The sequence below is a fragment of the Tympanuchus pallidicinctus genome, unplaced genomic scaffold, assembly GCF_026119805.1.
Source record: "Tympanuchus pallidicinctus isolate F22 unplaced genomic scaffold, pur_lepc_1.0 scaffold33, whole genome shotgun sequence".
NCBI classification, from domain to species: domain Eukaryota; kingdom Metazoa; phylum Chordata; class Aves; order Galliformes; family Phasianidae; genus Tympanuchus; species Tympanuchus pallidicinctus.
In genome coordinates, this window is record NW_026294751.1 from 965056 (window position 1) to 979595 (window position 14540).

The following is a 14540-nucleotide window of genomic DNA, read 5'->3' on the forward strand; positions in this document are numbered from 1 at the left end:
TCTTTCCCATTTTTCTTTCTTTTTTTTTTTTGGGGGAATAAAAGCAATTCTGCACACAGGTGGATCCAGCCCCAAAACCTTAGCCTACCTCACCATGAATAGTTTACGCCTGTCACAACTACCTCTAACCTTTTCAACTCAATTCCATTGCAATAAATTTGTTTCAGCTCTGGAGCCGAAAGGAGACTGTCAGACTGCTTTGTACAGATGTGATGGCCAGGTGCACAAATCAACTCCTTACAGCCAAGTAAGAGCCCTTGGGGTCCACCAGCTGTTTGCACCCATGCATAGAAAACACAGCTCCTGACCAGATCACACCAGTGGGCAAATCTATGCACTTGCTCATACAGCTTGGCTTGGACCAGAACCATCGAGCAGCTGGCTTTCCACAGATCGCATCTGAGCAGGGGGGAAATGATGATTTATTTGTACAACAGCAGCATCCACTTCATTAATCAAGACGACAGTTCTATTGCACCAGGTATCTTCCAGGCCTAAATGAACCTGGAAGCTACAGAGACGTAATTAGAAACAGCCAGGGCAGCGAAGAAGAGAGACAGAAAGATGACATCCTGCTGAAGTGCAGGAGGGCCACAGCAAGCCCCTGGGTCCAAGAGTCCCATGCACAAGAATCAGCTTCTGGACCTCTCACAGGGTAGATTCTGATAGTCCCCTGCCTGGGCCAGCTCCCTTTCAGAAGCCACACAGTTGTGTTAACCCAGTCCTTGGCTTAGGTTCACACATTCTTCCTCCCAGCACAACTTATTAAGTCAGGCTCAGCGCTGTCCTAAAACATGGCACCACACTCTCCTGTTCATAGGGGTGTAGCCCCGCAGACACGTACCACTCTGGATATGATCTGATGTGCCAAAGGTGAAGTTAAAGTCAGGCTCCAAATATTTACTGCCTGGCTCTGCTCTGCTTTCTCCTGTGGTTTGTCAAGCTGAGAAAACCTTGAGTAATTATATAAACCTGTACATTTACTTCTCTAAACAAACACCCAAGGAACCTGAGGGGCCAAGATCCTTTCTGCCCTGCAAAACAGGCAGCCTGCTGATCAGCAGAAGAGCTTCTAGGAGTGCTGCTGGAAAACTCAGCCTCTGTGCCTTTAGTTTGGACTACAACTTCTCTTTTAATTAAACGGGTGTTCAGCTGTGACCTGTGTGGGGAAGGTGAGGTGGTTAGCCTAAGGCAGTGCGTCACTGCTGCTTGCTGGTATGCAAAAATGGACCATCCAGCTCAGCTGCATTTAAGGAAACAGCCAGAAATGGAACACTCTGCATTGACTTTAACAGCACTAACAGCCCAGCAGATGTGCTTGCACAGGGAAAAAAGCAAATGGACCAAAATACACCTATCCTCTCACCTCCTTGTCCTACCACAAGTGCTGCAGAACAGGAAAGCTACTTAAAAACACAGTAAAGATCTAAGGCCTGGATGGTTGCAGCTGGCAGAGCTGATGCCTGAAGGAAAGGGCCTCATCCTGCTACCATTACTCACCAGCCCTCCCAACAGCACACAGCAGCCAAACAGTTTTCAACACACCTCTGCACTGCTGGAGTCACAGGCAGCACAGCTAGGATCCCGTTCTTTATGCTTTTTGTTCTTGGAGTTCAAGGACTTAGGACTTAAAAGAGGGAAAGCATCAGCCCTCCCTCTCTTTCCCCAGCGCAGACCAATTGCAGCAGGGAGGCTGGGATAAAGGTCAGTGCACTGCCTAGTGCAGCGGAAATCTTCACTGAGCAGCCTTGAATTTCTTCAGGGTTTGTGTGAAACCCTTCGAAAGGAAACCTCACAAAACTCAGCCTACCAGTGCAAAGGATAAAAGAGTGAAAGAGCCCCGCTGGATCTGAATTGAGAAGATGGAGCTTTGAAGCCTGGACCACAGATCTGCTCCTTCGGAATGCAGGGTCCACCTGGCACACGTGTGCAAGATTAGTGAAGAACTGTTGGATCGTTTTTGAGATGTCATCTCAATGACTCTCATTGCCAAGCTAAAGAGACTGGACAGGGACCCAATCTTCTCACACTGAGTGTCCCCAGAGCTGCCAGAGTCTTTTTCAGAGACTGCTAAGGGCAGAACAGCAACTGCGTACAGTTTCTGTGCTCCCCAAAGAAGTGTGTGCATTCCTGTGTGAAATCTTTGATTTTTGGTTTGGCCCTGAGTTCTTTGGTAAGAGGGTGATCCCAAAGCCATACCTTCACACCTGGGCAATGGGTGATCCCAGTTCCTGTTGGTTCCATGCTGACATGTCAGGACTGGGTGACCGATCAGCTGGTACCCAGGCAGGCACTCAAAAGAGATGGACTGGCCAACGTTGTAACCAGCTCCTCGTACAACACCGTTGGCAAAAGGCTCAGGGTCAGGGCATTCCTGCAGCTCGTATGCTGAAACAGAAATAAATCAATAAATGAAGGAATGCTTCACACTTGTAATTTTCTCATAAAAGCAGGAACTGTACACTCACCACGCTGCTTAGCTGCTTCCCCCTCACACAACGACTTAATTGAAAGAGATAAAACTTTAATGAACCATGCACACATCAGCATGGAGGACGAGGGACAATCCTGGGCAGCCTTGAGGTAACCTCAGATGTGAGCACTGGGACCCACTCTGCTCCTCTGGTTTCTCAGACCCTGCGTTCACAGGTCACCCCACGCTTCACCTCTAATTGGGAAATTGGCCTTGTTTCTCAGCAAAACATGGACAGTCCTGATGATGAATGTAAGTCAATTGGTTAGCATGTTCCACCTGGCATTATAAATTACTGGTCAGCCTTGCTAGAGCTCATTTGCATAGCAATTTCCATGAGATTACCCAGAATGCCTCACAGAACACATTCCTTCCTAAATTGTGCAGTAGCGCATGAATTATATGGTGCATGAACAGGACAGCCAAGACAAAATTAATGTTTTCAATTAAGTATGAGTAGTGGCTTTTATTGCTATTTCTGGGGAGGCAGCCCTTTGTCAGTCCTTGGCTACAGCACAGGGCTGGAGACACACGCTCCATCTTTCCCACTCCTCAGATCTCCCTTGCAGGCAGTCTTGGATCACTTGGCTCCCAGCTGCTGCACAGCAAAGCCCGTCCCAATTATCTTCAGTATGAAGCACGTGCTTTGCCCCTGGTCTCCTCTGCCCACATTCCCATATACCAAAGTCAGGTGGAAAGGAAGTCCAAAGGATTTTGCAAAGACCCTGTGAAAGGCAGAGCTGTGATCAAGCAGGACCAAAAGTTCAGGTCCTCCTACAACAGGCTGAAGTCTCACAGGCAGTCCCAAGCCCCACTGTCACTTTAGTTAGCTATTTCCTGATTAGCTCTTCATGTAACACCTTTCCACTCATTTGGATTAAGTCCTCATGGAACAAACACAATGGAATAGGAGCAACCGTGTCGTGCAGCCTCTCTCCCACACCCTCCCCACTGGCACCTGGGGACAGGTTTGCCCCACTGCTGCTTGTTCAGTGGCCTCCTTACCTTGGTACTCCAGCTTGAAGCCTGGCTTGTTCTGCGAATGGTCGCTGTGGAAGTACACAGTGGTTTCATGAGATGTGGACAGGAGGGAGCCTGGGATTTCGGTGCCGCTGAAGCGCCCGATGACGTTGCTGGTGTCGTACGGCCCATTGCGCACCTCAACGAAGTCATGGTTTGGCTCAGTGGAGAAGTTTAGGAATTGAATGTGAGCACCTAGGGAGGAAGAATAGAGAGTTTGCCTTCAAAGTTATACACAAGCCTTGGCACATCGGCACTGCCCAATACAGCCTGGATAATTGGAAAAGCAAACATTTACTGCACTGGAGGAAAAGGGCGACTGTCCTGCTAGTTTCAGCCCAGATCAGGCTACAAATGCTGTGGCTTCAGGCTGCTTGAGTTCCTGTGCCTGACAGCAAAGGAATTATGAAGGCTACACAGCTACGCAGCTCTCTCTCTCTTGCCAAACTGCACGTAGCCAGCTCACACCAAAGCCCACTCACCAAATCCCACCGGCAGCAATATCCTCCACGTGCAGTCCAGGTTGCTGGGATAGTTTCCTGGAAACCCCGGGCTCAGGAGGACTCCTTCCATCTCCTCTGCTGTTCCTCCACACTGGGCTGTAAAATCAACAGTGTTCATGGTCAGGATCACTCGCAGGTCTCTCTGCACAGTGGCCACGGCCCATCAGCCATGTTGGAAATAGAGAAACTAAAAACTTGAGAAAAAAGGAAAGCCTGCCACAGAACTAGCACAGATTGGCCAGGCAGTGAATGGCTGCATTACTAACGCAGGTGCCTTCCTCCTGTCCTCAAGATAAAAGCCTCAACCCAGAGATACACTTTTGGTGACCGCAGTGGGAGAGATTTAAGCTGCAAGGAGAGAGATGGATGGCCTGCTCTCTATGGACACCATAACAGTGCACATCATGCACACTGCACTTGTTTGAATTTTTAACCACCACAGAAATTACTGTGAAGAAAAAGAATGATCTTATTTTGACTCCATTTACCTCTGCTTTATCTGGTTTACTGATCTACCTTGACTGCTATACTTGTCACTCTCGAGGCAATTACTGATAAATATAGAGCAGCATGTTTGCACACTGACTGAAGCAAATTCCCTACCAAGAAGTGATCTGGAGATGACACAGCACACAAAATATGTTTACAAAAAGCATCACGTGAAGCACAGATATCATCTTCTCAGGCATATCTGGACGACCTCTACCTTGTTACAGTAAAACCACCTAACAGAATACACCCAGGTGTGCTCCTAACACATTCTGATGGCACAAGTACAGCTTCCCTCTGTCCAATATCTCTGTGCGTGCACTTGCTACTAATGAGGCATTCCCCAGAAGTTTCTTCTTCCTTTTAATGGCTCTTAGTAGTACTACTGCTACATTATTTAGGAGTCAAGCATCTGGATGAAGCAGACAAAAAGAAAATCAGTCCACTGCTAGGGAGGCAAGGAGTTCTCTGAGCAGAGGAACGACACAGCCTGGGTTCCTGCATAGCTGGTTGGCAGCCAGCGTGCTCTGGCAGTATTTAGATACATGGGTGCATGACTCACAAAGGACAAGGAGCCCCAGTGCTGCCAGCAGCCCCTCCAAGGACTGTGTCACTCGTACAGATCTGCACTCGGCTGTGGAGATGTGTTTGTGTGTCTCTGAAGCTGGATGACCTTTTTCAGTCAAGTGTGATGCAAGCTAAGAGATAGGAGCAGACAGGTGGACAGGTGTTTGTATCGTTTAACCACGACTGCCTAAAGCAGAGATCCTGAACTAAACCGTGCTGGTTTACACCGTGACAGAGCCTACCAGGCACAGCCCTGCCAGGCAGAATGCAGCTGAACAGCATGACTGATGCTGATCAAAAGACAGAAGAAAACACAGAATTTGTAGTTGCTCAGCTTGCCATCAATCCGTGGTGCAATACTGGGATCCTCCTTCGTGCTGGAACCCCCTGCCCGGATGCTGAGCTGAAGGGCTTCTGGTTTCTCCTACAACAGCTCCCAGGGGTGTGAGCCCTTTAGCTCAGACGTTCTGCTGTAACTGTCTCTGCACTTACTGCTGGCCTGAAGATCATCAGATGAAAGAGCTGTTAGCTCTTATAATTACTTTAAAGCAAAATGATGTAAGCTAAAACAGCAGGAGCCTGAAATAACTGTTAACCAAAGCTATTAAATGCATAAATGTCTCCCTCAAAGCTGTAAAATGTGCAATATGAATATTAAACATCTAGATTTGCTAAAAGCAAAATGCTGCTTGAAGATAATCCAGAAACTCCAGCAAGTTCCTTTCACCTCTGCATCTCTTCCCTCAGCATTTACTTCTGCCTCAGCGGAAATTAATGGCCTGGTCCTCCCTTCCTGGGGAGCACTCAGCAGCCTCAGCCCATGGCTGTTACAGGCAAACAGGACACCTGGCCCTTACTGGTCACAGAGGAGCTGTAGACACTGAAGTGAGGACAGCAAGGCACCAGGTGGGCAGCTTGGAGATACTGGGAGAAGAGCAGTAAAAGAAGCAGTTTTGGTGACATCAAGATGCATTTCCAAACAAACAAACAAACAAAAAACCGAACCACAGCCTGCAGAGCTTTCCTTAACGCATAAAAAAGAGCCAACAGAAACAAGCAACTCTCAACCCATAAAGACAATCTGCTTCCAGTATAAAGTAGTTTCAGGTTTTCCCTTTTGAATGAGTTTTTATTGACAAAACCATTTTTGTATTTTTACGCTTTATACCATAACCACATTTCAAGCATTTAAAATTAGGCATTCTGGTTGCCCTGGAGGAATGAGCGCTGAAATTTTCCCTTGCAGCTAATAAAGATTTTTTTCCAGCCTTTACCTCACTTCCAGAACAAGCTGCATTTCTCTGACTCACACCTTCACAGAACTCCTGTCCTCCCTGCCACTCCAGCAGCCCTCAGCCACAGGGATGCACTTGAAAGAAAATCTATTGTACTGTGCTCCTGGCCACTGTGCTGCCCCACCATGAAGAGGGCAAAACCATCAGCTGCAGCACGCTGTGGTTTATACAGCCACTTTTAAAGCACCTTTACATGGGAGAACAGGCTGAGAACCTGAGCACATCAGGAAAACAGAAGGCTTGAAGACATCCTACTGTAACAATGCAGCTGGCTCAGTCTGGGCAAGAAACTTCTCCCCATTTCATCAGCATCTGATTACACAGATTTTTAGAAGGGCACGATAAATATCTGCTAGGGAAGAAGAGCAGGAGGAATCCTACCAATGCAAAGCGGAGGAGGATAGTTCCAGCGCCGCACAGTGCCCGGCATGCAGGAAATGTGAGAGTGCCCCTGAGAGAGAGAAAAAGGAGACAGAATTTGGAGGTCTCCCTCCCAGATGTTTGCTGTTGTCCCTTTTTGTGCCAAAAAAACCCCATTCCTCTACCTGCAGTGCATAGCCTGGCTCACACTGGAAGGAGACGACGTCGTTCACCAGGTAGCGCTCCCCGACCTTCAGGCCATTCCCAGGAACTGGGGGCTCTGGGCAGCTGGACAGACCGACAGCTGAAAGGCAAAGGGGGGGTGAGTGCTGTGGGACAGGGAAGGGCAGGCGGGAGGAAAGCACACACCTTCACCAAGGGCTTCTGACCAGCACTGACACTGCGTGAAAAAGCCTGGTGGTGTTTGGATTTTCCTTGAAGACAGCCCAGAGGGATCCTGGACATAGAGGTACACACATCCGTCGCCTCCACTTTATCTGGAACACACTGTTCTTAATAAAGGCATCACTCATCATTTTGTGATTCATGGCCAAAACCATTTCTGACTGAACATTAATGGCTCGACCGATGGGCTGCATCTGCATCAGCACATCCATTCCCAGGGCAGGCTGAGTCATTCTCAATGGTTCAGGAATCAAAACTCCCATCACCAACCCTCCTCATCAGAGTCTGTATTCATGGTATGTTGTGTATTCCTTCACTGACCAGGCAGCATTTGATGAAACACCGGGGAAGATGTGTGAGGGAATCACCCGTGTTGCCCCTTGCTGGCAATATAAAGGACATAATGTGTTTGCAGAATGCAATTTGGGTAAAAAGCTGCTTAGTTTCTTCTCTTACCCGACTCTCCCTGCTTTAATCTGCGGAATGAATTTTCCAGGTGATACAGAAAGCAGTAAGCGAGGCCAGACTTTGACAGCACCCGCAGAGCAGCCCACAGAAATGTCATTCAACCCCATTTCCACCCGAGCTATGCTTCTGATCAGGGCGATCCTGCTGCTGCCACAAGATCACCTCTCACACCTCTGCAAGGCTAGAGTTTTGCTCCAGCTCCTGGCTGCAGGCTGAGCCCAAAGCAGGTGAAGAAAAGAAGGAGGTGATGGTGATTCTCCTTCAAAAATCTGAGTCATGCTTTCCAGCAAGAAAGCTCTCAGTCCCTGCCCACCCCTGGCTGAGCTGCCTGACCTTCAGAGAGATGGAGAAAACAGCCCTAAGCAACTTCCCATTCCGATCAGTAGACACTGAGCTTCATTCAGTCCTATTTACCATGAAATTTCAGTCGTACAAGCAAAGCAAAAACTGCATTACTTTCCATCTGCCCTGCAAATCAACACATATTAATTTTCTCAGCCAAGAAACCAAACAAACCTGGCAATCCCAAGCCTCACAAAAACCTGAGTGATTATTGCAGTGCGACAACACAATCCTCACAAAATTTATTGGTTGAAACAGAAGTGGGAAAGAAGCAGAGTTGCAGCAGGAGGATTTCTGTAACAACACCCAAGCTTCCAGAGAGCTCTCTAGTGCACACCTCTCTCAAATCTTCTTGGCTGCTGTAATTTTGCTCAAGCCATTAATATGCAAGGTTTCCACCTGCAAACACAATAAACCTGGAAAGCTTACTACTAGTTGGCCCCTTAAAAGCTCAGGCAGTCCCTGTAGTCAAACAGCTCTGCCATTTCTGCGGATGTTGTACAAAATGAAACGCACTTTCAAATCTATTTGCTACTTTGGACAAAATAAACAGAACACTGGTTGGCTTCAGAGACGAACACAAAATCGGTGATCAAAAGCAATTGTCAGACTTGGTGTCCAGCAAGAAACAATTATGTTTGCATTGCCCCAAGGAAGTCTGCATGAACACAACAGCAGTCCCAGCACACCTCTCATAGGCTCAGCATCACTGCTACCAATGCAGAAACAGGGCCAGCCCATCACCATGCACTCACCAGTCCTCTGAGAGTTGCAGGTACACAAGGCATGCTCCTGGCCCTGCCACACCTCTATCTTTAGTACCCTGCAAATGCACAAGCCTGCTTGCTGAACATTCAATTTAGATGCACTGAATAGAGCTGAGAGCTGCCATTCTACACCTGTTAGCTCTACTCAACACCCATTAGGCAGTGCCTTAAATACTGGGGGAGTTTTGCTCCCCTCCCCCCCCCCCCATTTCCACAGAGAAGTGGAATAAGTTCAGCAGGAAGAGCTCCAGGATGGCCAGGGGCTGCAGCTCTGATCCTGCCATGAAAGGCTGCCCAGAATGTTTGTGCAGCCTCCATCCTTGGAATTTTTCCAGAACAGACTGCATAAAGATGCAAGCAGTCTAGTTTTATCTCATAGCTGACCTTGCTTTCAGCAGGAGGCTAGATGAGATTACCTCCTGAGGTCCCTCCAGCCTGAACAATCCTATGAAGATCTGCCTAGTCCTGCTATGCTGCCCCCTGCAATGACAAATACTGAATGCCTAGGAAGGATGGCAAAGAGCAGACGGTCCCTCCTACTATCTGGCAAGCACCATTTAGGCACTTCCCAAGCTAAGATTACAGCACCGTATTGAACAGGCAAATTCCCCATGAATTTTTAATACTTTGGCTTCCATACCTCCTGCTGTACTACAACAGAGGAACCAAAAAGCGCTGCCAAGCCACTCTGTGACCCCACACATCCTCTTCTCCACTTACACTGGCAACCTCTCTGCAGTTTGAGAAAAGGAATCATGCACACGTGGGCCTTACAGCTCACTGCCCCCTCCCTGCACTATGCAGCTTCCACTTCTGCAAGGCAACAGCTCTGTAGCCATTTCCCCACTACCCAGAGGTACTGTGAGATCAAGGCTGCACTGCTCTTACTTTTGTATTCCAGGTGAAAGCCAGCAGCAGAGACGCTGATATCCGAATAGAAATGCAGATAGAGCTGGTTTGAAGTGCTGTTCAGCAACGCAGGCACTGTAGTTCCTGGGAAAACAAGAGGTGCACAGAGATACTGAAGAGGATTCTTTTTTCCTCCTTCATATCCTCAGAGACTTGCTGCAGAAGAGGCTAAGAATAGAAAGTCCTTTAACTTAACAAGCTCTGTTGGTTTTGATCAGGTTCTAATGAGGCCAATTGAGAAATACCCAAGGCCTCTCTGCAATGGCCTTTTCGAGGTATAATGATGAATTCCATCATGTGAAGTTTTACCACTTACAGACCAGACAGATTGAAAGCACTGAGAAAAGAACTGCTGAAAGGGAAGCAGTGTGAGTGGAGCTCTGGATTCCTTCTCCTGCTTCGTTCCCTGGAAGCTGCAGCAGCAGATCGAGGCAGTTCTATCCAGAATGCAGCTCTGGGAGGAGAGTCTGCCAGCCGTTACGCATGACTCTCCCAGCCTCAAAGCCCTCTGAACCTGCGCTCATTCAGCAATCAAGAATCAGGGCCATTGGTTGGCAAGTGCTTCTGCTATCTGAAAGCTTCACAGTGCTTTTGGGCTGCTTGTTGCTCCCTGCTCTGCCAAAAACCTCAGTTCCCCAGTACAAGGCAGGATAAATGTTGTTTTGCAGCCCTCGCTCCATTTTGGTGCAATCAGCCAGGAGGTGAACCTGCCTGTGCAGTGGTATGAGCCTGCACAACCCAGCAGTGCTGCACAACTCCCAGCCTGTGGAAACGGTCCTGAGTTAACACAGCTTAGAGAAAATGCCAGGGCACACCGGGGAGGTGGATAAACAAGAACAAAAGGAAAGAGGAAAGGCTCATCTGCAACAGAATGCTTTCCAGCAAGGGTTAAAATAATAAAGATGGGCTTAGGGCAAGTTTTTGTAACAGAGATAAAACTCAGAGCTACACGTACACACACTAGCATTCTCTTCACTGCTGCTGGAAGAGCTTGAAGGTGCTGGTGATTTCCAGCACGTGTTTGTACTTCGTGTGTGTGCTGAAGTGCAGCTGATGCTAATTGAAATGAAGCTTGCACGATGCATTTCACCAAACACGATGCTGAGCACTTACCAGAGAAACTCCCCAGCATGGTGGCTGTGTTGTCTCCTCCATCAAACACTTCTAGGGAATCCCAGTTCTGCTCAGTGACAAAACTGATCACCTGTATCTGAAGTAATAATGGAAAGGGAGGGGAAAAAAAGAGATTCCTGAAGACTTCTGCAATGTTTTCATGTGAAAGCAATCACTAGCCACCCAGAAACTATTACAAGAAGAAGGAAACCTCCATTATATCACAGTATCTTTTAATCCAGTGAAGCTCTCTGCAGTTGTCTTGCTTCCCAGCTTTTAACCCCATCACTCCAGTTGCATTTTCAAATTTCCCACCTTTCTCTGCCATGCACTGCAGAGTTTGAAGGTTTATACAAGTCACTTGACTCTGTGACTCAGAACTTCAATACAAACCTTAAATGAGTAACATCATGGTATCTCCAAATCTGCATTTACCCCGAAAAGCAGCTCCTGTACTTCAGTAATGATAGAGATGTAATTGCACGGTAGATTTGTTTTCCTTAATTATCATTCAAATTAATTCTGCCTTTATTTCTAAGTACTGGGAGTTCAAAGCATTCGGTGGGCCAATACAAAAAATAAGCCGTGCTGTAGGTCAGGTTTGGTGAATTGCCTGAAAGAGTCCAACAGCAAACCTGAGAGAGAGCCAGGATTACATGGAGCAGCCATCCTGAATCTGCATGCTCTAGATGAAATTTTCAGACACTCAAACTTATTTTCTAGGCCACCAATCTAAAAATGAGGTTCTTCAATGCTCCGTTCCCCCGTGGCAGAGGCACTGCTGCTCAGTACCACTCCTGGGTTTGGGGAGAAAGGCTTGCAGCTCCAGCAGGTGGATGCGTGTTCACATCCACCCTCACGCATCTGCTTACTGGAGAGACTCCATTCTTTGAGGTCTCTTTGGATGGAGATTTCCTGCTAAGCCTGATGCTTCTGATCTCAGCAGCCCTGCTGAATTCAATGGAATGACTCCCTTAAGCTCTGAGCTCAGCAGGGCACATTTGCTGGGCAGAACTCTTGGAAGAGGCTTCAACACACTGGAAATCGAGGCAGCCTGCTCACACACGCGCTCCTGTGCTCTCCTCTTCCCTCTCCCTCTGTGCTTACACACCTGCTTCAAACACCTACTTTCCTTTTGCTCTGGTAAACACAAAACACAGACAATCAAATCCCATGATTTCCGCCGTTTTAACCTTTTTTTTTTTTTTTCTCGTTGATTTATTCTAAATAATAAAGCAGACAAAAAAGTTCCAGGAAAGTTTCTTTTAAAAAAAGAAGAAAAAAAGGAAGAGTTCATCTAGCAGAAATGGCAGTGACCCCTACAGAGCCATCAGTGATGGCACTGACCACGTCAATACCTTCCAGCCTGTATAATTACACTCCTGTTGTGATTAATATTATTGAGAGGCCATGGACTGAGAACGTGCATTTATTTTGTTTGCTCTTACGTTTTTTAAATTATTTATCCACTCCCATGTCCCCAACTTAACGGAATAAACATTTTTAAGGGCCTAATTCAAGTCTGACATGTGGATTCACAAGGGATCTGCATCTATTTACTGCCATGTATATAAATTAATTCACCCAGGAAGGTTTGCTACAGGAATGAATAATTCATGGCAGAAGTGCTTGCTCATACACTGATTACATAAAAATCCTACTACTGACTTGCCGCTGCTGAGGAAGTTTTAATTTCACCTCCTTCTCTGATTTACAGCTGTTTAACCTTTAATTGTTGTACAAAATGAGGGCAAAGCGATGTTTAAATTAGTATCTAATAACCCAGAGCATGTTGCATGCAGCAGTGGGTGACCAGGGTGGCGCATGCAGGGCCAGCTGATCGCAGCAGGCCAGGTTCCTTCCTTCCTTCCTCAAAGGACTTCCACTGGAAGTACCAGAACTGGTTTGCTGTCAGGGAAGATGTCACCCAGCATCGTGCCCATGTGTAGAGGCACAGCTGGGCAGGGAGATGCAGTGCTCTGCAGCTGGGATTGGGGTTGGACACTGCAGGGCTGCTGAGAACCAGGACTGGACCTAGAACACCGCTCTAGAACTGGAAACTCAGCTTCAGGTGTGACATGGCAACACTCAGCTGCAGGATGCACTCTTTCTTAGTTATTTGCCTGCACTCTGTGTTAGATCCCCAAACATCATCTTCTCTTGCAAAATGTATGTAGCAGGAGGGAAGAACCCTTTAGAACACTTTTGACATTACATTTTCTACTTCGACATCCAATAGCTGCATTTGCACAGCAAAAGAAGTGAGAAACAAATGCTTTTAGCAGCCTGTTGTAATAGCTGCTTTCCTCTAAGCTCAGCAGATGTACACAAAAACAGCTCCATGGGCTGAGAAACTGGCAGCAAGGGTCTGCATTCAGAACGCAGCAGTGCAAAATACAGACATTTATTTACATCACTTTAAAAATTAAGCGAATTATCACCTCCTGGTCCCAGGAGTCCTGAGCAACTTGCAAACTGCCTCAACTGCTGAGACGTTTTGCTGAGCTAAATGGATCCCTCTGCCATTTAGGGGTTTGGAGCACGGCTAAAAATTCAGATGAACAGAAAGGAATTGACAATAAGCGTTGAGGCCTTTGAAAACACTAAGTTAAATGGCTTCAAAAACACATGAGGGAAAATGGGAATTTGCTGGACATGGCAAAGGGCACAAGCTGGTGTTCCAGGCTTGGCCACCACGCTCCCCAGCCCACTGTTCAGCTCTGAGTTACACTGGTGACATCATGGAAGACTATTCCTGCAGAAAGGCAGAACTGTAATCTAACAGCACAGAGCTGATGCTGCAATATAACTGGTGAGAGAAGCACAATATGGCAGAGGAGGAGGAATCCACCTGCAAATCTTCTGGCCAAACACATGATAGAGAAATAAAAGCACTTCGGGAACAAAACCCTTGTGAAGAGGTGAAAAGAAGACAGGAACCCTCTGTTAATGAGAAGAATGAACCTATTAAAGCATCCATCTTCTCTGCATCAACTGATGCCAGTGTAACGCGTGGTGAGACACTTTCTGTAGGGTGAAGTGCACATGTGTTGAATGGGAACATAATCTAAACTTTGGTCTCTAATGTTGGGCTTAATTCTCTCCATCCTCTAGCAGGCAGGACTCTCTGCAGAGAAATGATAAGGACCACACAAAACCTGGAGGGCCCATTTACCTGGAGACAATGAGCAGCAAAGCTCTAATTGTATAATCATACTGCTGTAACTCTGCTGGCAGAACAAAGCTGCACTGGCATGCTGAGCGAGCTGCTCTTCCTTGGTATAGCTTACAATGCTGTCAAGGTTGCATAATCCAGGAATATAAAGGTATTTACCCCAAATACCACAATTATTTTGTTGCAGCAAAACAGCCACATGGTTCCAAGTATTTCTCATGGAGAGTGCCTCCAGGAGGCAAAAATCCATAGGAATATTACCCACTGTATGGCAGCTGCAGTGTAAATGAGTGTCTGATTCCAGAGAACTACGCATTCAACCCATCTTAGCCTCCCAGCACACAGCCTCTATGTGCACTAGATGCTGTGTTTTCTCCTTTCTGTATCATGCTGCTAACTCAGTACCTGGATTCCTGCTCCCTCAGGGACTGATATCTTCCACACACAGTTGAGGCTGTTCAGATACGGCTCTGGGAAGCCAGGGGAGAGGATGGTGCCTTTGCGCTCAGTCAGATTTCCACCACATGGCACTGGAATGAGCAGAGCAATGCTTGAACATGAAAGGGTTTGGCTTTTATACAGGAACATTCTCTTTAAAGTATTTATTCATTGGAAAAAACCAAACCTAACCAGAACAAAAAAAACAACAAAAGC

The 14540-nt window shown here is 47.1% G+C and overlaps 1 protein-coding gene across 2 annotated transcripts in view; it reads right to left on the bottom strand.

Annotated features, from left to right (window-relative positions):
- CSMD2 (CUB and Sushi multiple domains 2) overlaps positions 1-14540 on the bottom strand; it is a 230522-nt gene that overhangs the window by 45199 nt on the left and 170783 nt on the right. For both annotated transcript variants that reach the window (XM_052698617.1, XM_052698618.1), the window contains 8 exons: positions 14292-14416; positions 10712-10808; positions 9578-9682; positions 6893-7011; positions 6729-6798; positions 3976-4092; positions 3479-3688; positions 2200-2388 (listed from right to left, as the gene is read on the bottom strand). In XM_052698617.1, coding sequence (XP_052554577.1) covers positions 2200-2388; positions 3479-3688; positions 3976-4092; positions 6729-6798; positions 6893-7011; positions 9578-9682; positions 10712-10808; positions 14292-14416 — 1032 coding nt within the window. The remainder of the gene's footprint in view (positions 1-2199; positions 2389-3478; positions 3689-3975; positions 4093-6728; positions 6799-6892; positions 7012-9577; positions 9683-10711; positions 10809-14291; positions 14417-14540) is intronic.